The sequence below is a fragment of the Oculina patagonica genome, chromosome 3 (genome assembly GCF_052425735.1).
Source record: "Oculina patagonica isolate OP01 chromosome 3, crgOcupat, whole genome shotgun sequence".
NCBI classification, from domain to species: Eukaryota; Metazoa; Cnidaria; class Anthozoa; order Scleractinia; family Oculinidae; genus Oculina; species Oculina patagonica.
The window spans coordinates 12,289,678-12,312,149 of NC_135760.1; the positions used below are offsets into that span (position 1 = coordinate 12,289,678).

The 22,472-nt window shown below is 38.1% G+C and overlaps 3 protein-coding genes across 3 annotated transcripts; 2 read left to right on the forward strand and 1 right to left on the reverse strand.

Moving 5' to 3' along the window:
• Positions 1-73: 73 nt before the first annotated feature.
• LOC144646627 (ethanolaminephosphotransferase 1-like) lies at positions 74-9,290 on the forward strand. The gene is made up of 9 exons (XM_078506280.1): positions 74-276; positions 371-439; positions 1,296-1,525; positions 1,793-2,015; positions 5,333-5,441; positions 5,605-5,653; positions 5,942-6,122; positions 7,170-7,352; positions 8,133-9,290. Exons 1-9 carry the CDS (start codon positions 139-141, stop codon positions 8,187-8,189), a joined length of 1,239 nt encoding a protein of 412 aa, XP_078362406.1. The 5' UTR covers positions 74-138; the 3' UTR covers positions 8,190-9,290.
• Positions 9,291-9,379: 89 nt separating this feature from the next.
• LOC144646625 (sister chromatid cohesion protein DCC1-like) lies at positions 9,380-17,452 on the reverse strand. The gene is made up of 13 exons (XM_078506279.1): positions 17,150-17,452; positions 16,566-16,724; positions 15,963-16,093; positions 14,785-14,822; positions 14,530-14,682; positions 13,768-13,858; positions 13,542-13,680; positions 12,979-13,040; positions 12,786-12,868; positions 11,828-11,905; positions 11,066-11,151; positions 10,639-10,701; positions 9,380-10,219 (listed from the first exon to the last, which is right to left on the reverse strand). The coding sequence occupies exons 1-13, from the start codon at positions 17,233-17,235 to the stop codon at positions 10,111-10,113; spliced, it is 1,278 nt and encodes a 425-aa protein (XP_078362405.1). The 5' UTR covers positions 17,236-17,452; the 3' UTR covers positions 9,380-10,110.
• Positions 17,136-22,166, forward strand: LOC144646629 (uridylate-specific endoribonuclease B-like). Its single transcript, XM_078506282.1, has 5 exons — positions 17,136-17,251; positions 18,886-19,079; positions 20,444-20,678; positions 20,885-21,032; positions 21,864-22,166. The coding sequence occupies exons 1-5, from the start codon at positions 17,241-17,243 to the stop codon at positions 22,116-22,118; spliced, it is 843 nt and encodes a 280-aa protein (XP_078362408.1). The 5' UTR covers positions 17,136-17,240; the 3' UTR covers positions 22,119-22,166.
• The last annotated feature ends 306 nt before the right edge of the window (positions 22,167-22,472 follow it).

The following is a 22,472-nucleotide window of genomic DNA, read 5'->3' on the forward strand; positions in this document are numbered from 1 at the left end:
GCGTGTGTGTTGCGAGTCGCACGCCCACGCGCGAATGTGGCGTGATGTGGTTCGAGGAGCAAGTCCCAGTGTCCAACGCGCGCAAGCAAGCTGTAGCACATTTCGCCCAAAATAGATCAGCCTTCTGGCCGGGTGAACATGCCTCCTGATTCGAAAGATCTGTCCTCTTTAAAGGACAAATCCCCTTCGTTTCATAGACTGCATGCTACAGACTTGGACAGGATGAAGGGAATTTATTTATCGGCTGAAGAGCTAAGGGGTTTTGACAAATACAAGGTAACACCCATGATCGTCTAGTCGGTCGGTCAACACAAGTTTGAAAGTTCTTTGAAATCTGTTGCATTCTCATAACTTTTTTATTTTTATTTAGTACAAATCGGAAGATACTTCACCTCTGTCGAACTACCTGACGCATCCATTCTGGAACTTTGTTGTGGAGGTAAGGGTTAATTCATAAAAATACGAAGTTTGTGCAGCGGCTTTTGTACGTACCCGGCGTAGTATTTGCATGCAAGATGTAATTTGTATGCCGGTAACACAGCTGTACAGAATCATTTACATGTGGTAATTCTGTAGATGCTCTGTTTTAAATGTCGAGAAACTAACGGACAGGAAATCGTACAAGAAACCGACCAGAGCGACGAGTGCTGATCAAACTACAGCGCCAATCCGCGACTTTGGGGAGTGGCATGTTTAACAGATTTGATCCCGTGAGGGGCTGGTCAGGGATGATCATGTCGTGTTGATCAGTTGTTACTTGTATCTATAATTTGTGTTCGCATAAAACAGCTGCCTGTGGTCGTGATATTGCTTTGAAATGGGCAATACGGTTTTATAATGACCTTTGATTCTAGGCTATGTAATCCTACTTGATAAACATTTTTTTTCTTTGAACTTTGATCGGTCTTCATTTCATGACAGTGGTTTTGTTGGCAAGCCATCTTGGAATGATTTATTCTTAAAATCTAAAGATAAAAATCTAATTCCCCCTACTTATTGCTAGATATTTCTTTTACATATTTATTATTTGTGTGATTCCATGGTAAATCAAAGGGAAAGATTTCCGCACAGCCCCCTACATTAATTATGTATGCAACTATTTCATACTATCACTATACATAAACAGCAATCATGAAAAGAACGAATCAGTCAGAAAATTGTATGCATAATTAATGTAGGGTCCTGTGCGGAAATCTTGCCAATCAAAGCATTTTCCCCTAGTATTAGTTATTATTGTCCCATTTTCACCTGTTATCGTAATGATAGGTTCATCAAGTGTATTTTTTTTTTTTCAGTTCTTTCCCAGGTGGCTGGCACCAAATGTTCTCACATTCAGTGGTTGGTCTCTTCTGTTCCTGATCTATGCCGTTACGTGTTATTACGATCCTCATTTCACTGCAGCAGGTGATCCAGATGAGAGCAAAAGGTTGCCATCTTTGTGGTGGCTTGTCTTTGCCATAGCACACTTTCTTGCTCACACATTTGATGGCTGCGATGGTAAACAGGCTCGCAGAACCAATAGCAGGTAACATCATCTCTTTAACTTTTTTCCTCAAAATCAATGGCCTAGAAGAAATAAAATATCTTCTTTGTACCTTGTTGAATTTTATGTACTTGTGGAGTACCAGAAAATATTCATTCCCACCCCAAGAATGGTTGTTGGAAATTCCAAGGAGAAAGAGGGTTTCATCCTGCCAAAATTTTTAAGGACAGGCTAAACTGAAATTTTCAGAAGGGTGGCGGGGCATTTATATTTACTGGAGACATTAACACCTTTTCCCCTTTTTTTCAGCTCTCCTCTTGGTGAATTGTTTGATCACGGCCTGGACAGCTCGGCAGCATTTCTCATTCCCATTAGTTTGTTTTCACTCTTTGGTCAGGGGCCTCACAGTGTATCTCTGTGGGAACTTTACCGACTGATGTTAGCTTGTTTGGCAGGATTTTACATGGCACACTGGGAAAAATACAACACTGGGACTTTATTCTTGCCGTGGACATACGATGCTAGTCAGATAGTAAGTTCTTTAGCATGCTATTAGCTAAGGAAAACTACACACTGCACTGTGTAATATTGCATGATACTGTGTACTTTTATAATATGCACAATTAGGTCAGATTTAAAAGAGATGTTCTAGTGATGCAGGTTGGATGTTTTGTAGTCTAGTAGGTGTGATCAATAGACCCTTTGCATAAATGGTAGTCAGGTGCCCAGGAGTCCAAAATGTGACACCCACGGGCATTTTTGTCTGATTTTTGGCAACATAGCCATTTGTACTAAATCGAGTACGCTGATTTCGAAAATCAATGTTGCCAAGCTTAATTCTTGCGTTAAGATGATGTTTTGATGCATTTAATTATGACGTCATGGTCCAAATAAGGAATTTTCTTTCCTTTAGCTATTTTAAGCTCAATTCATCCAGAAGTTCGTTCAAAACATTATTAGTATACTGTAAAATGATTTTAAGAATTTTCTGATAGTTTTTATACCGTTTCTATGAATATCAAGCCGTCTTGTGGGAATTGACCACGCCCTCTCATAAAAATCACTTTATCACGGGTGTAGTGTTAACATTTTGTTTAAAAATGAATGTGATTCTTGTATTAATAAAAAGTAGTAACTGAATTGCTCCACAAACATCAGCGATGTTTGACATACACCATAACGACTGCTTTTATCCACAAAGAGAGTGGCAAGGAGAGACAGAAGCAAGATAATAAAGCTGAGAATTCTGTACATTCCACACAACAAAATCCGGGTTGTTCTTGTCACGGACAAATGAGACATTGCAAAAAATTGTCAAGAAAGATCTCGTGACTCTAGAAATAAAACAAGATCTTTCGATTGGACAGACTCAGCTTGAACGATTCGTGGAATGGAGGCTACTATCTTCAGACAGAGAGGAAGAACGGGAACGGGAAGAAGGGATGGAAGACAAACTTTCGAGACCCTGTTCGCAAGAATAATCCACCTCTATTTGCCAGCCTTTATGAAGTTAAAAGTGCTGCAACTAGCCGCAAAAAGAGAAAGACTTTAAATTTGCATGGAAACCAGAGTATTCTATGTTGTCTAGTCACGGTGTATGAAGGCAGGCGCGAGATAAACATGCAAGCCATATTGTAGCATCTGAGGTATAATGCCGGTGCCACTGTTTCTCGCAGAAATGAACCCCACAAGTGTGAAACAAGTCAATTTTAGAAGACGTTCTCAGAAGAAAAGGTCAAGTGCCTAGAGTCAGTTTGTTCTTCGGTGGCAGCATACTAATTATGGTGGCAGCTATTGGCAAACCAAAAAAAATGCAAATGCTTTCGGTGGGTTTGCGAAATGTTACGTAAACACTGTTTTACGGAAAGGTCCTGGATACCAGAGGATTGATGTGTTACTCGATGGGAGGCACTCCATAAAAGCAACGACAAGAAGTCGACGCTCCGAGAACACGGCGCGGCCTGTGAGCAGAGTCATTGAAGTACGTAAGAGAGGTTCAGTTGCGGCCGATGAAGTGGCGAGCATTTTTGGCACTAGGAGACAACAAAGCGGACTTTGCACGGATTCTCTCAGATGAACTTATCTCGCAGGCACTGACTCTGCAATCGTAGTATATCTGGTGGTTTTTCGTACGAAGTGGATTCTGCTCAGATTCTGGCCTAGATGTAGCCTTTTTGAGATCCAACCAAGAGGAAGCCGATAAGAAGTTTGTTCGTTATGCAGTCAGTCATAGCGGGCATGTCGACAACATTATAGTTTCCACTCGAGGCACAGACTTGCTGTTACTTCTCCTGGCACATCGATCGCGCTAAGCTCTTGTCAACAGTGTGGATATGGGCAGGAACTTCAGAGAATCTAACGTAAATAACTTTAGAGGATGTCTCAGCAAATCTTCCTAATAACTCTTCAAGTTCATTGTTACCATCTCACACCATCACCGGCTGTAACAGCACCTCTTTCATCTGTGGAGAGTTATCACAGAAAAATTTGTTCTTCTCTTCTCGGTCGGCGAAGATGTCCTCAAAGCTGACACTAATACCTCCGCAGAAAACGTTTATTTGTTGAATGTATGAAATCCGATCTGACCACTGGCTATATATGTGCCTCTTCGCTATGAATTTAGATAAACGCATGCCATGTGCACTGGGCTGTTTGGATGCACCAAGACCGACGCTAATTGCTATATCAACCTGCGCTAAAGCGCTTTTAAGAAACTTGTTTAAAAAGCAATATTAGTTCAGTGTTTTTAAAAAAGTTCAGAAGATATATTAAAAATATTTACCGATATTGATTAAAAATATTATAGACAGATTTAAACCTGAAAGCAAGGAGCAATGTTATGATCATTTTAAATTTGTTAATTTTACATGCGTTCAACCAAAGTCTTTATCATGAGCCTATAACAGACAAAGTGCATTGTGAAATAAGTTAGATTCAGCAATATACAAGACAATCAATTAAGTTTTATCTCTAACTAAAACAACGATAATATATTACGACATTAACTATGATGTTATTTTCATTTAGTTTACCACAAAACTTAAACGAAATGCTGAAACAAGGGAAACTCGATATATGAAAATTGTAATGGCGTCATTCTTGATGCTCGCTAGCTCTTAGCTTCAGCGTGGCACAACGACCATATTTTTCTTTCTTATTGCAACTATAGCGATTTGTTAATACAAATATCGCATTTGTTCTTTGACAAAATAACAAAACTACACCCGTGATAAGGTTCCCGCGATATGGTGAATTTTGTTTAAGAGGGCGTGGTCAATTGTCAATGAAGGGCTTGATTTTCACAGAAACAGCGTAAAAACTCTCAGAAAATTCTTGAAATCATTTTTACAGCACACTAACAATGCTTTAAATGAATTTCTGGATGTATTATGCTTAAAATAGCTAAAGGAAAGAAAATTCCTTATTTGGACTATGACGTCATAATTAAATGCATCAAAACATCATCTTAACGCGAGAATTAAGCTTGGCAACATTGATTTTCGAAATCAGCGTACTCGATTTAATAAAAATAGCAATGTTGCCAAAAATCAGACAAAAATGCCCGTGGGTGTCACATTTTGGACTCCTGGGCACCTGACTATGGCGCCCAAATTTGAATAACAATACTATGTACATCCTTAGCCTCGTGTGGGTGTTTTTAGACAAAGGATTTTTTACGTGAATGTGAGGCTAAGGATGTATATGTATTGTTATTCAAATGAAGACGCCATTTATGCAAAGGGTCTATTACCTGATGGTTAGACTCCTAATCAAGGCGTTTGGGTTGAGCACTGGCCGGGGTCTAAACATGTACAAATTACCACATTATTTAATTTCAATTTCTTTTAGGCCATTGCATTTGTATACCTTTTAACATTTTACTATGGAGTGGACTTATGGAAAATTCAATTAATGGAAGGTTTCCCTTTATGTTTTGTGTTTCGGTGGTCAGTTTATGGTACGTATAACTCTTTCTTTTTACATATTATAGACTTCCTACTTGCATGCAACAGTCAGTCTATTGTACCATCATTTTTTGTAAATTGTCTATAATATTTAGTCATGGTATTCTATAATGGTCAACATTTGGATTTAAGATGTGTATTTTGATGTCCTTGCAGGAAGCTCCCTTATCCTTACGCTTGCTATGACATTGTACAACTTATACATGTGAGTACAGGAGAGTATGTTCTTCATCCTTTTGTTGTAAGAAATGTTCAGTTCTAAATAATCATAATTGGCTTGGGTTAGGATTTGGACCTTTTTTTGTATGGAAGGAATCTTAAGAGGGTGGCAAACAATATAAACCAACACTCTTGTAACACTGTCTGAAGGAGAAAATGCATTGAAAGTGAGGGGAATTTAGAATTATCAGATCAGAAAATTTAGTTTAATGTATATTGAAAACTAACTTTGTTGTGTGCAGTTAAAAATTATATTTTCCTACTTATCACACAGGGCTCATGTTTCCAAAACAGACCGTGACCTACCTTTCCTTGAGGGTCTTGTTCCTCTGTTGTCATTTTCTTTAATGGTATTCCTGTTTTGTGCCTGGGCCATCTTATCTCCTGCCGACATTCTCCAGATTCAGCCACGTCTATTTTTCACAGCTACTGGAATTGTTTTCTCTAACATGACGGTAAGATGCTTGTTTTTATCGGAAAACTATTTTTAAAACATGGCCAATTCCTTGTCACTTTTAGGAAAGTATTTTCATGGTTTGCACAGTTTGCCAAACTCTAGGTTTCTGGTCCAACATGAGTAGCTATAGCCTTCCTTTTAGCTAGATAAATCCAGATTCTTGTACTAGGGAATTCAATTTTTCATGAACAGAGGTACGGAAATCCAGGGATCTGTACTAATTTTTGGTCAAATCTGTCAATCTGCCACTAGTTTTGTTTACATCCAAATCAGCATTACTTGAAAACTTTGTGCGGTACAGTTTCACTATAATGGGCAGTAAATGTTGTTAATTATGCCCGTTTTTTAAGAGTGTCATTTCATTGCTTGTTCTTGCGACAATTTTGGCAACATACCGGATCCATATTCGTTTTTTCTTCAAGTTTCGCGGGTTTTTTTTTTTTTTTTTTTAATGTAGACCGGCGACCAAAAGTGATCCAAACTCCATTTAATAGTATCCACCACCCGAACTTCCTGACATGAAGAGTTCGGAATTTGGTCCAAAATTCTCAACTTATCCATGATTCACGTAATATATCAAACATGAGAGGCAGTGTTTCATCGGGATATCCAAACACCGAGAAGAGAGTTGAAAATACGACGCGCAGTTTTTGACGAAATTCGAGTTGTTTGGATAGCCGATGGAACACTGTCTCGAGTGTTTGATATATCTTCTGAGTTCTCGATCGAAACAAAAACTACGGAGTAAACGGAGAAATAAAATCGTAAAAATCTATGCTAATTAAGATCGGGTTTCCAAACCACCGTCACGGTTATAATTTTCTTTGTTTCAACTTGATGAATTATTAATGAGTTTGAGAATGTATTTTCAGGATCCTTGAATCCCCTCAATGTATCGCAAAATCCACAATCTGTGTGCTGTCAAGTCCATCGATCTGCCAACCTATTCACCCCCTTCTTTTCAGATATTTAACCGATCATAGATTACAATCATGAAAAACTACTTTAACCTAATTAGCTACACTGGATTTGTTATTTCTTTCAGTGCCGGCTGATTGTGAGTACAATGGCCAACGTGCGCTGCCAAGCCGTCAATGCAATGTTTTATCCCCTGTTTATCTGGGTGCCTATTGTGCCGTTTATAAGATCGACTGAATTAGAAGTTGGAATTCTCATTTTCTACACTGCAGCAGTAGCTGTTTCTCATGTCCACTATGGTATATTTTTGGTGAGTAGAAAATTTACTAGATTTTGTTTAAAAAATACATTTAAATAAAGGGGCAACCAATTCACTGACCTGTCTTTTATTGACAGTGGAATCCTGATTTGTCGAACATCATGATAACTTGAACCAAAATCCATTTCCCTCTCTTAGTTGAACATTATGTTCCACTGTTTCTCGAAAACTTTTCAATTTTCATTCATTTTGGAGGTTTGAGAAATTGGGATTCCACTATTTAGCATTCAATTTTTTAGATTTTTTAATTTAAAATTAAGTTTTAAATTAACTTAGAACTATTGTACTATTTTTATTTTTTTTTTTAATTTCTATTATGAATTTTTATTGTAAATAGTTTGTAATTAACTTTCGTTTACTTGTATTTTTTTTTTTACATTGCTGCTGAAAAGCCCTTTTAGGGAGCGCAATTAAATTGTATGTATGTATGTATGTATATATGTATGTATATGAGAAACCAGGTAAATGTAAGGAAGACTTACAGCAGGAAAGTTGACCTGCTTAGTTGTTCATAGTGCAAAGAAAATGAATTTTCCAGCTTGTCCTTTGGGCAAGAGTTCCTTACTCCACCCATGTGTTTAGCAACCGGAATTACCTGGTAATTAATTTGCTTTTGGGGAAAGGGGGAGCTGAATAAATTAACAGACTTAAGTTTTCAGTACTTGGTTAAGTGGCAGGGATGGGATGAGACGACACCTCTCCAAGTGTTTGTATAAACATTGACTTCCAGTTCATATCATTATTTATAGAAGTAATTGTCTTCTCTCTTAGGTGCGTGAACTGTGTGCTCACCTTCGCATCAGCTGCTTCTCTCTCAAAAAACTCTGATAAAACCAGCGTGAAAATCAAGAACAATCATGTACACACCAGAAAAGCAAAGCAGGTGTCTTCCTTGTGGAAATTTTTAAAACATGCAGACAGGTTTACCTGACAGAATATGAATCACTACTGTTTCCTCATGCAGAAGTACTGACTGGTTATGACGGTTATGCGGCTGCATGTTACAAGTCAGAGCTGGGACAGACTATCTAGTTACTAAAAGCCAATTGTTATTTATTGTTAGCAACTCTCTTCCTGTCCAAAATGGAATTTAACTGTGTGAATCTAAAATTTGACTACCTGTGCCACAACGAATCACATGGTGGATCAATTACAGGATTCATTGTGGTTTAATTTTATCCTTGGTTCAAATTTTATTTTCCTTTGTTTTAAACTCATTATTGTTCATTATTATACCCAAAAACAAAGGAAAAAAATTTGAACCAAGGATAAAATTGAACCATATCATTCAATTGGGGTTTGTAGTTTGTTCGTCTCACATCTGATTACACTTTACAAAATAATGATTCTTATGTTCACAGTTTTCAATAAACACTTTAAAAATCTCCCTGTAAAATAGGTTTTTTGTGCAGTTATTCTCTTGTGCATGTGAATTTATCTTGTGTGTATTAATAATGATAATAAGTGTACAAAGAATAATAATATTTCAAAATTGTGACACAAAGGGTTTCTTTAAAATTGATTGAAACTCGTTTATTTATTTTGTGTCGCTGGATTTCAAAATGGTGCATTCTTCTAACAGTTGTCACTGCAAAGAAATGATTTAATACAGTGAGTGGTTTGAAATTGAGTGATTTTAAATAATGCTATAATGGTTTTAGAAATGTTGATAGTTACAATTATGTAACTTCTTGAGAATCGAATATTCTTCTGTTTCAAAGAATATTTGGTATTTGGGGGAAGTACTATGACAATTATAACTAAATTAAGGAAGCTCATGAAGTTTTAATAATGTAATATATTACAACTTGTCCATTCTCTCAGGATGTTGTGTGTTTAATTATAATATTTACAAGTTGTCAGTTGTCTTAGGATTTGATGTACATTTAGTTATAAATGGTCATTGGAAATAAAGTTTCTTGGGCTGAATTTGACTGTCTTGTTTTAGGCATTCCTCTTCTCTCTTTCAAGGATCCAAGGTTAACCCTTTGTCTTGACAGTGATTGATATCTTATTTCTCATTACAGAATCATTGCATTATTATGCATACAAGTAAGGAGAATAAAGAAAATCATCAACTTGAAATATTGTCTTGATGTGTCGCCAAATTCTCAAACCTAATTATTTTTTGGAACTTGCAACTTGAATTGTTAACATGAAGCAGAATATGGGCAACATTTACTGCCAGATATACAAATACCTGGTAGAAGGTGAATGGCGGAGCAACTAATAGCTGGACATTGCTGTTATCTTTTCAGTGACAATGAGAGTCAAAATCAGACACTGAGCATGCAAAAGATTTTTTAACAAAATTTACAGTTATAAAATGTACATTTCTTGCTCTGTATAGCATGTTGTGTCTTTGGCGATTTATCAATTCTCTTCTGTAGGCTTCCACATCAAGCTAAAAGCCAGATGAGCATCTGGGTGTCCAAACTTGCAGAAATTTTGCTTGAAATGTTAACTTTCTTCTAGGATATTTGAGGGGAGGGCATGCCCCCTGCCCCCAGAGAACCCATTTGGCAAATCCTGAACTGTGCAATGCCAGTGTCAAATTATATGTGGTAATATGATTGAATATGAATCGCCATGAGTTGATCTACCATTACTCCATCGTCATGTTTAATTTTCCATAAGATACCTCTTGATACTGCTTTAGTTTGTCGAGTATTCCCACAGTAGGTAACTGTACTGCACAATGTGCTATTTTCAGTTTATTATTCACAGAAAAGCTTTGGTTGAAGAGCTCTCAAATGGGTTTTTTAGAGTTGTAGACTTTGACTCCTGTCACATCTTTTGATGACCGTGCAAACTTCATTAGAAGAGCATTTAGTGACTGTCCAGGAGCCTCAAGGTCTCTAAAATTGAGAAAGGAAATCCACTGTTGATAACACATACTACTGGTCTTGAAAGTCATCCTAGAACAAAATTTTATGCTGAGTACTTATTTTGCTCAAGTTCAGTTTAGCATTAGCATGCTAACGTGGTGTGGATTGTATGCAGTGTATCCCTGAGGCCATGGGCAAAAGGCGACAAGCGACGCAGCCCTGAATACCAACAACACAAAAATTTCGTAACAGTGTCAAATACATGTAACTTGATCAGGCCACTGAAATGCGACAGCGACACAATTTAAATTTAAAAAATAACAATCTACTGTTAAACTGAACAGAGATTGTTGGCCATCACATGGTCTGCTCAGAGAACAAATAAAATTAATTATTTGTATTATAATACATTTCTAAGTTCCTACTCAATTTACATGTTTACAACTAACCGAATATATGGCTGTATTTCATCAAATGTCCATTTGGGTTGTACTTTGAAAAGTTTCATGAACCTGTTGAAAAAGAAATTCATAGCCCCTGCTGAAAAGGTAATAGCTAAAGTGTTTGCATGCATTTTGCCGTTGATTTCCTTTAGAGTTAAGCATTATTACCCTTCACATCCACAAATGTAAAGGGGCCAAAACTGGGCTTCCTCTTTTTTGACAAGATGTATAAAACGACCTGACAACTGGGACAAACTTGCATCCTAACTGGGGGGGGGGGGGGGGGAAGAGTAGCAATACAGCTTCCCACTTCCCAGTTGCCTTCATAAAAAAGAAAGAAAACTAAAGATTGTCAATGGATGTCTTGGTCAGTGTGTAAATACTTTTCATCCATTTAAATAGCATCTCTTTATCCCTTTAACCCTATACCTACCTCAGTGCAGGGTCACCTGGGAGTTCAGAAGCTGGGAAATGCCAAATGACTGGTGGGATGCTTTTCATGTCCATCAAAGCTATACCCTTAAAACAATGTATCAGAACTTGCTGGTTAAATATTCATCAATCTGTTATCAAGTCGACATGTCATAGGCAGTTATAATACACCCAAAGGCACCAGTGTATATTTTTGCTGATGGGAGTTGCAAAAAGTAGCCACCAGTGACTAAAATCAGAAAGCAGTAAAAGATTTTCAGAGTTGTCAACCTCACATTGGTTACTGTGTTTGATGGAGGAGAATGCATTCCTAATTTTGTGTGGTGTCCCGTGCACATACTGGGTGTCCTGCATATACCAGGGAAATTTTGGAGTTAGCAAAATGCCTCGTTTTCATTTTATCAACCTCATTTTCTGGCTATGGTCAGTAAATTCAGATTTGAATAAAGGGCAAAGTAAATAGCCAGGGAACCCCACTTTTAGCTTGGCTAAATTATTTAACATAAGTCTAACAGTATTGGTATTCGTAGTCTTGGTTAAGATAAGAATTTGCAAACACTATTAAGCAGTCAAACTACTGACTGCTACATCAAACTGAATGTTGTAGGAATATTTTAAGCAACAAACCAAACCAGGTCTAATTTTGAATCACAGTATACATCTCAAGCTGATTCTCAGCAAACGACAAAAACTGAAAGTGTTCCAGCTACAAATAATCACAACAGCAATGTTACTCACAATAAAAGTGCAAAACAATACTCACAGCTAAATGTTCAGATTTTGTGATCATTCCTTCTGGAACACTTTGTTGCCAGGAATCCATAAATTCATGATAATTGAACTAAGAAACAGTAAAACAACATAAGAATGAGCTGAGTACATTGTAAACCAGTAGGATCATGTTTACTATAGGTAAAGTCTTGTCCAACATGTTAGTCAATATATTGGCTGATAGTTGACCGACATGACATACCATTCAAGAGTCGGTTGATAAGTGGTACTGGCCATCTTTTATAACTGATAACTGTTTAACATTCAGCTGATAGTTGACTGACACTCAGCTGATATCTCAACTGACTATTGACAGAGTGTCAACTGACTATCGGCTGACTATCAGTTGAAGTGTCAACTGACTGTCAACCAACATAATTACCAACACATCAGATGGGACTACCCAGGGCTCTCATTAAGTTCGGAAGTAGGAAGGCACTGAAAAAAAAGTAGGTGGACACAAGTGTTCGAAACAGTCTTAATTTAAGTGGTAATATTATTTATTAGAACTTGCAAATTGTAAGAGTTTAAAGGGGCTAGGTCACGGTATTTAAGGAAATACTTTTTATTTTCATTAATTAAGAGCTCTAAACTTTAAATTTGCAGGGCAAAAGTCTTTTATTGGCAAAATCATGGCCACATAACAAACACGGATGATTTTCGAGCATTGTAAATGACACTTTCAAACAGACTGAGATTTTAAAACTTGAAAAAAGTCAGGCCAATGTTATTCAAGTTTACCCGAACGCAATACGTTTTAATCCTCTCGGATTTTGCCCATCCATACCCCTTTTCAGCATTTCTGTGTTTCTTTTAAGTTCTTCTACAGTTTTAAGCTGTTATTGCGATATTTCAGTTAATTCCGACTATGACCAGTTGGTCAGGCGAAAGTGCCTAAAATTGCGTGGCATAGCTCCTTTAAACTGGACTGCCAATGGGTATTTTCTTACCCTTCCTGCTTGTCTCAAAAGGTACTCAGCATAAAATCTACAGATCTTGTCTTCTGAAAGCCTGTAGTGAGTGATGTGGTCTCCTAAAAATTATGATGAATAGTACGCAATGAATCAAATAGCTCCAGTACCATGAATAATAAATGAATAATCAAGTGAAAGCATTTCTAGGTCAATAACAACATTAACCCACCTGAATCAGTATCCATGTCTGTTACTTCACCATAACAATTAAGACAGTGCTCAAGAATATTTCTGAAAATAAATTCAGAAATGAAAGCTTAATATATTTTTAACTTCAAAATTCAAACTTCAGCTTGTGTTTGTTCACAAGCAAGTGCTTTCTCCAAAATGTATTGGTCTGTATTTGGCCATCATGTCCAGTGAGGGACGGGTTATAAATTAGGGGGGGGGGGGGGGGGAAAAAGGGGGGGGGGCCCCGTTTTTTGGAAAGAAAAAAGGGGGGGGGAAACATGGGGTAAGGGGGGATTTTTTTTGTGGGGGGGGAGGGGTCCTAAAAACCTTTTTTAATTAAAAAAAAAAAAAAAAATTATGTAAATAAATCTTTTTAACGATTAATAACTGGTTTCTTGAAGTGAAGTGTTACTGAAATTATGCAAACTATTTTTGAGGGCCAACAGTTTTTTTGCACCTGGAATGGGGAGGGTCTCCCCAAAACTGGTCGGCCAAAACAAAAATTCACCAGCAATCCCCCCTCTAATTTATGACCAGTCCCTGAGCTGTTTTCAGACACACCTTGGTTCAAGTTCTTCCAGTATATCACAGCATTCCTTCATTGGAACTGCTTCATAACTCCAGTCCTTCTCTTCTAGTAAAGTTAGAATCCTCACCACAACATGCTCTTTGTAATCTGCGTCAAGTAGCCGCCAGTGTCCTGAAAAGTACGTTACAAGATGGATATTTGAATGTGTTTGATCAATTCGTATACTGATGTTATTACGAGGCAACCAATTCAACCCACCATCAATTTCTATAGCCTTGACTTTCTTTAAAGCCTCGAGAAGCTCTGCCTCACTTGCTTGCACTTTGGTAAGTAAGTCTGAAAGAGTGTACTGGAAAATGAAAGAAAAATAAATATAAGTAAATTCGCATAACATTAAATTTGGAATCACTGGTAACTACCATTGAGCAAAAAGTTGTCCTGCATGACAGAGATCATTTCCTCTTAGAATGGGATTCCAGGAAGTTTTTCGTAAGGCAAGTTAACAACCCTTGTGTATAGTCTGGGATCTTCAAGGAATAAGATTCTAATTCAAAAGTCTTGTCAGTCATTGTTTTTTTAAAGTATTGCCTTTACAGAACATGTTTTTATTATTTTAGCCCCTTTATTTTCTAGGTCAAACATTAATTCTCCTAAAACTGATTTTCGTGGAATTTCTTTTTGTGTTAGTTTTGCGAATATGGTAACCATCTTACCCTCTAATTAACTAGATTACTTTTCTCATGTCCCATGAACTAGACTCACATGTGTATGTGTGTGCAAGGGATGAAGCCTGCCCTCCTGCAAGCTCAGGTTTAGGGTGTCATGTGCAAATGGCAAAAGCTGCAAGAGAGAGTGTCAGAGGTGGGAAGAAGTCACTTTCTTCCGACTACTGCCCCATACCAGATTGCTCAATTTTCCATTGCTCATTTGATTCGAAACCAACATGAGCCTGTGAGTAGGTTACATCAACTAGAAAGTGGATACTTCTAGGGAACTAAACAGAAAATTAAGTTTACACACCAGACTCTTTGTACGATTTCCTTCTGCCTGATCATCAGGGTCTGGCTCATTTTCTGGTCCCTTGTACAAGTTTTCATTTAAGAGATACTTGAGCTTCTCCAGACGTGGCCTGCACTGTTTTACTTCAAAATACATTGTGTGGCAACTAGAAACCTGTCAAACAAAAGTAATTTTTTATACACCCCTTGAGGAACCTATTCGTGACAAGATGGCTTAAAACCAAACTCATTGTTTAAGGTAGTGATCCTTACTGACCTCTCTGTGAACCATTGGAGAGACTTCTGATTTGAATTCTACAATTTGAATTTGAGATTGTTAAAGACTAGGAATTTTAGTATAAGTAGTGAGTTGGGGAGGTGGGGGAAGAGGGCATTCACCTCAGAGGAAAGAGGAGGGAAATCTGATAGGTGGAAGAAAAGAGGGTGAGAAGCAGAATTTCTAAGGTGGGAGCTGAGTGAAACCCGGGGGGGGGGGTACTCCATATAATGGCCTATACGGGGAGGCTCCGCCCGAAAGGGGTACCTTTTTCAGGCTTCAGGTATATAAAAGGGTAGGAATTTCACAAGTTTAGGTATATGAAAGGGTATGTAAATCCGTCATTTAGGTTTTAAAAAGGGCCTTGAATTAAAATATTTCGAACAGACGCACTTTATGGCTGTATTATTTTAATTTATAAAGCGCAACATAAAAATGACAAGAAAACGTCCTGTTCTAAGTCTATGCCATGTCTTTTAGGTATATGAAAGGGGTACCTTTTTTCAGTAAAAGGTATACGAAAGGGGTACAATTTCTGTGAAAATGGTATATAAAAGGGTAAGGGGTAAGAGCTTGGGGCGGAGCCTCCCCGTATAAAACTTTTTTGAGTGCCCCCCCCCGGGAGTGAAACTAGAAATTTAAAAAATGTTTGCAACATTGCCTAATACCTTGCAATAGGAAAAAGTGGTAGCAACTAAGGAAAAACTCTCACTAGAAGGCAGAAAAAGGTGGATTTCCACCCTCTGTCAAGATAAAAGCGAACACCTAATTCTGGCTTCAAAACACAAGTCTTTGTTTCTGCTGATTGTCTTGTATAAAGGGGGGAGGTAGAGAATAGGGAGGAGGGAGAAATGGCCAAAAAAAATAGGGAGGCGGGAGAAATTTTAGCTCAAAAATTAGGGAGGAGGGAGAAATTTTAGCTCAAAAATTAGGGAGGAGGGAGAAATTTTAGCTCAAAAATTAGGGAGGCGGGAGAAATTTTAGCTCAAAAATTAGGGAGGCGGGAGAAATTTTAGCTCAAAAATTAGGGAGGAGGGAGAAATTTTAGCTCAAAAAGTAGGGAGGAGGGAGAAATTGGTGCAAAATGTAGGGAGGAGGGAGATGTACCCTCCTGTCCCTCCCCCCTTTGTATAGCCCTGTTGCCTACTGCAAATTTGGTTGAGATGCAGGATATTTACCTTCATCCTTAGGTAATGCACAGTGAGGTACTAAAAGTAGAGAATTGGAAGTGTCAGCCACCTTCAGGTCAAATGTTGTTTTGTCTGTACACAAGACAGCTTCATCCTGGTGATCTCCTCTTATGGCCACACTGCCCATGATAAGATCAACATACAATAAATAAAGTTATGTGAATATAGTTTATCAGTGAAGGGGGGAAGAGAGAGCGGGAACTTGGAATGATTATTGAAAGGACCTTTGAGGGGCATAAGGGAGGGGGGGGGTACTTGGAAAGATTATTGGGAGGAGCATTTGGACTTTTCTTGGGTTATGTTCTGGGTGGTTGAACGTTATATCTTATAGTGAATGTTATATCTTAAAGATGGCGGATGCTATTGAGCTGAAAACTTTCAATAAGATATAATTATGTTAAGGATGTCTAATAGGCAGTGAAGGATAAAAAGGTAGGGGTCTCTTTATTCTGATTTTTAGAATTTTGATGATGTCATGTAAAAACCCGGAGTAGGCATTTTGGGGGAGTACCCCCCCCCCCCCCGAAACACCCTTCTACTTATTGGGGACACTTAAGGATAAGCCTACTATCTATTCATCAGATAGCTCACCTGTTTCCAACATCAAGGGTATCCAGTATACTAGATGGCAATTCTAGGAGTTTGTACTCATCAGAGTTAGGGTTCACAGAGAAATGCAGCACCTGTACAGGACCTGTTCTGTTGCTGAGACCTGCAGCATCAGCTAGTTTATTGACTTCTTCCAGGGTTCTATGGAAATAATGAGGACAGTTTGCCTACATTGTCAAAACATGACTCTCCTGATCAATATCTAAATTAATTATCAGTTCTTCGACCGTGGAGCAGAAAGCAGGAAAAAATAAATCCAGGTATAACAATTTTTATCACTCTTTCGAATTTAAAGTTTTTGGAATCTCTTGCTCTAAAATAAGGCTTTTAATTTTAGCTTACTGATTACATGTGAACTACTACTAGTAAGCTTATAAAGCGCACTCGAGCTCAAGCTGTCAGAAGTGCTCGAACGAAAATGGATCCGGCTTATAAAATGTCCCAAACTTCCCTTAAGATGTTCAAAAATGTATTCTTTAAAATCGCATAGTGGTATGGATTCATTTCAGTCTTCAAGATTTGGGCGATTCAATAAAAACAGAGAAAAAATACGTTTTCCTACCAACCTTGTCGATCCCGCCATCTTGAACCATTTCCCGGGCTTTTTCACCAGTACGAGGCTAGTGCCAGGCTCTTTTCCTTTCACACACATTCAACATGGCTGGTGGGTGAGTATGTTTCATTCTTCATTCTAATCTTGTCTGTTCTTTTAGTGGAACATTCTTCCTTTTATACGTTATCTTACCATTTCAATGATAGTAATCCACAGTTGTAGGTGAAATCTGCAAATCCATGAAGATTGATCTTTATTTCAAAATTCTAGACGTGGCATCGGGTGGAACCTCTTATCTTTCCAGGTCTTTCCATGGAATTTTTTTGTCACGCTTTATTTTAATATTGCACCAGGCATAGTTGAGTTAGGTTTAAAACATTGTTCGTCCTTAAAAGAGTTGAGAGTGAGGTGCAGAATTGCAGAAAAATTAATTCAATGCTTAAAGAATTAAGAACGAGGCATGAAACAAATGTGTTCTATTGTTTACTATTTATGAGATATTGAAGCGTTTTTCTGCAAACCCGCACGTTGGGGGAGGGTGGTTAGGTACAAAATGGACTGGAGTCACGTTTTTTTTACCCATTCCCCATCAGGGATCAAGCGAAAGACCCAAGAGCAGGACAATTCAGAATGACACATAATATTTATATTGGTTATAGCAAAAATGGTATTTTTAAATTGTTTTTAGCACATACCAGTAGCTGGAGTATAGTAAACAGAATTTATTTTGGTGCTGTGCTTCCAATCGTTTTGTTAGTGGAGATTGGAAATAAATCATGAAAAGTTGTCTGATTTATTATGCATGGTTCAATTTTACCTGTTACCATCCCCTCCGTGGGCAACCCTTGGGACAAGTCCATCCCTTTGGCCCAGGGATGGGAAATTGTTTGAAGTGGTTTTGTCCCAGGGGTGGGGGGAGGGGCAAATCTTTTTTCCCCTTATCTTTTGTGAAGTACGTCACTTCTCGGTGGATGCCTATTTCCAGAGGTTTTCTCTAAAATTTGTTGGCAACTGGTTTAAGACAAGAATAATCTCTCAAAATGAAAATCTGTTTCCCCATTATCAGCAGCAAAATGTATTTTTTGCACAGGAGGCCCGATGAACAAATTGATGACAGCATTTTAAAGCAGTTTGCCTTATAAATTGTAATTTTTGAAATAATAAGACGTGGCTGGTTGTATGTCACTTTCTTTCGTGGAAGTGCACTAAGAGTTTTTTCTTCCTTTATTTTATAACCTTCATATATGTAGTATCCTGTGTTTAATTAGCCTGTTCCAGGCTCTCGGTTTGAACGTGGTAGAGCGAGCGGGGAAAGAACGAGTGGGAAAGAAGGCCGCTTGCCTTCTTCCCTGCTCATCTTTTCCGCGCTCGCTCCCTTTTTTCGCTCTTCCCCACAAACCAAGAGCCTGGAACCATCTAGTGTTTAATATAAACTCTTGAAGAAACGTCTGGTTAGCTACTGTACAGAAGTCAATACTGTTATCTCTTTTTTTGTACACAAAACGACATATTTGTGGTCAGTGAGCATGGGGAGTTCAGGGGATGGAGAATTGTCTCTTGCTGTGTGCCTGGGGGTGGGAATAGGCCGCTAAGGGAGCAAAAATGACAAATCCCTGGGGGTATGCCTGGGGGACATGGTAACAGGCAGAATAGAACCATGCATTAGGCAAAGTAAAATGGTAAGCCTCAAGCCAAGTGGCCCATTCTAACAAAATCACCACAAATTCTTTTATTATTTCCTTGTCTTAGATTTCACCCACACCCTGAGCTGTCCCCATTATGTGATCAAATGTGGGATGCTGATAAAAACCGTCTGAAACCAGGAATCGACTACAAGATTGATCCACAAGGCAAGACCCGCTACCACTCGAGACAGGATCATGCTAGGGATCCACTCTTTACGTTTGTTGACCCAGAGGTTTTTAAACGCCCCACCTATGCACGTAAGTGCTTATTATTTCATCATTCACTACTGGTTACTTTTATTTTCATTTCATTTCATTTTTCACCTTCTTTCTTTTCTCAACATTCCTACCTCTATATTTTCTATATTCCAGCTGGAGCAGGGTACAAAAAATGCAATTTTTTGGTTGCCTTTTGGTAAATTGGCATTTTTTGTTAGTCCTTCTTTATCTGCCAACTAAAAATAAAAATATTGTGACTTGCCCATCGGGGAAGTGATTGATAAAAGTACTAGCCTGAAAAAAATCAGCTAGCCTCAGGGATGCTGGGATAATAAGGAGGAGGAGGTGGAGGAGGTTTGACCTAATACCCTTACTACTAAGCTGGATATCTGACATGAATTCCAGCAAAATTTGGCACAAAATTTTGCTGCAAATATTTTGTGGTTTCTCCTGCATATTTCCGGCAGAAATTGTCCAGCTTCTGATTTGAGGCATGCATGGAAGGATTTATCCTTTTTGTGTCAGTTAGATAACTTTCATCATTACAATCTACCTCTCAGTTACCTCAGGTTTCTAAAAAGTTTTTCCTTTTTTTTTTGAAGGAAAGTTGCCACAGTGGGTTAGATAGGAACTTTTTGCGCTTGCATTTTGTTTTTGGCCTAACAACTAAACTAGTGTGATTGTGATTTTTTTAGAACATTTTATCAAAATAAGACTCAAACAGTTACTGGTTTAAAACATTATAATGTACAGTAGAAACCCGCCTTACAGCCACAGACACCTTTTTGTCCTGGCAAAACACCCATACATTTTCTTATAATAAAACCCAGTTAATGGGGCCACCCTGTTAAAACGGCTAATGGTCACATTCTAAAATCGCAATCATTCTGTCTAATCCTTTATTATTTTACCATGTTAATACGGCCACTCAAACCAATTACCCATTTTTCAACCCAGGTATGTTCATTTTTCCATCAAATTGTATATCATGTGCTGATTAAATCTTGATTAATTTTTAATTACTGTATATCTGCAGTCTTTGTCGCTCCCCTTAGCGCCGATGGCGTATAGGGCAGTAAGTAAGATATCTGCAGTTAGGATGTTTATTAAAGAACAATTGTCTAGAAGTGCAATTGTTATGTACATCATTTGAAGTAGACCCTGGGCGTAGACCAGTCATGCAATTTGACCCTACCCTGTTAATATGGCCACCCCATTAATATGCCATTTTTTTTACACATGGCCCGTTGGTGGCCATATTGATGGGTTTCCACTGTATTAAGGTAAACAACATATGCTACCTGACTCTGGCAGTGAAGAGAGAAAAAGGTTGCATTAAACTTCTCATGTAAAAAGGAAATCTTTTTGTTCAGCAATTCCATTATAGAACTTTGTATTTTCAGGATTTGTTGCATTGCTGGACAATTATGAAAGTGAAACTGGAAAACGAGAGGTTGTGACACAAGAAGAAGTGAAGGAAAACCAGAATTTCATTGATGCTATTTGGGAAACAGAACCAATGCAAATTGCTCATAAGTATCTGGCTAACAAAGGTCTTATGCCGCATGACCGTGGCCAGTTCAAGAGGGCACTTTATGATTTATGGTTTAAACTGTACAGAAGAACCCGTGGAGTTAGGTGAGGAGTAAGTTAAAAGCCCTTACTAATCAACACTGACTTTCCTACTTTAAAACATGTCCCTCCCTCCCCTCTCTTTGATGTGTAGGAATGTAGCCACAAAGATATCCTCACATATCCATTTTCTTGTCAACTTGCTGAATAATGCAAATAATTAGGTCCCCATTGTGATCAAGTGTAAATTGTTGAAAAACTATTGCTTTTAGGGAAATGGACTCGTCTGGCTTTGAGCATGTATTTGTTGGGGAAACACGAAACAGGGCAGAGGTGATTGGCTTTCACAACTGGATTCAGTTCTATTTACAAGAGAAGCGTGGTTTGGTTGACTACAAGGGCTTCTTTCCAAGTCGAAGGGTGAGCCAGGCAGCTTAATATACAGTAGGATGCCAGGGTATTCAAGTTTCGGGGGAAACGAAAAATGCTTCTAAAGAGAAATCAGGGATAAAATTACAGAGAAGTACTATCCTAGCGATACGAAAACTGGTTTGAAAAAGCGAGGGTAAAATTATAGAGAAGTACTAAAACTGATTCTAGATATCTAGGGTTGGAGAAATCTGGATTTTTCAACAAGGGGGTGCAATGATGATTGGGCCTTTCCACTGGAAATTTTATACATTATTTTAAATGATTTGCACCATTTTATCTGCCTGGTCTAGATGTTTTTTTTTTTTTTTTTTTTTTTTTTTTTGGAAGACGTCACTAAGACTGTTCACAGCCCTTCATTTTTTCATATTGTCAATAGACGAGTGCGGGTAAAGAACAGCGAGAAAATAGTGGCTGTGAACAGTCTGGACGTCACTCCCTGTGCACTTTGAGGTGGTTGCAAATGATAACACACTTTGTTGGGGGCACAAATGTTTCTCTTTGTAGGCACAAATGTTTCATTTGTGTCTGACACTCGCCCAAGAAAACATCACAAGCCAATGTGTCCCTGCCTTTAGACTCAATTTCCAGCTCACTCTGCTGTTTGGGAAAGTGAGCCTGTGCTCTTCCTCCTCTCTTCTCTTGGGGGGGGGGGGGGGGGAATGAAGACCAGACTTTAAAGAGCAGCAGAAATCGAGCCTATGTGCACCTGTTTCATCCTTGACATCCTTTTTCTGCTGTGCACTGCCTTTCTCCTTATGCTCCCCCTTTCCTAATTTTTCTTATTCTTGAAAACTTCAATATATCTGTCTATTTCTACAGAAGAGGTATGAAAGCAGTGAAGAAGTGAGCATGAACCAGCTCGTTACAATCCAGTTTAACTGGAAGGGTGATGTGAAACCAATCGGCAGCAGCTTCATTGGCACCAGTCCAGAGTTTGAGATGGCATTGTACACGGTCTGTTTCCTGGCCGGCGATGGAGAAGATGTGCATGTCGAGCTTGATGATTATGATGTCATCATCAAAGCACATCACATGGGGAAGTACCTCGGGAGCTGTTATCCACAGTGTCCATGAATTCAAAAAATTTTTAGGCAATTTTCAATTATTAAAATTGAATTGGAATTAGTGTATTACAATTCTCTAGTACTCTGCACATTGCACAGTACTAGATTTATACTACGTACTACATGAAGTTATAATGTTAACTGGGTGGTTTAATTTTTTTAGGCAATTTTCAATTAAAATCGAATTGGAATTAGTGTATTACAATTCTTTAGTATTCTGCACATTGCACAATGCTACGCACATGTAGTTATAATATTAACTGGGTGGTTAAATTTAATCAAATGAATTATTGTGGCATACGCAAACAGGTTCAAACTATTTTCTAATGCTTAAGCAGTATTTTGTATTGGTATCTATTTAACA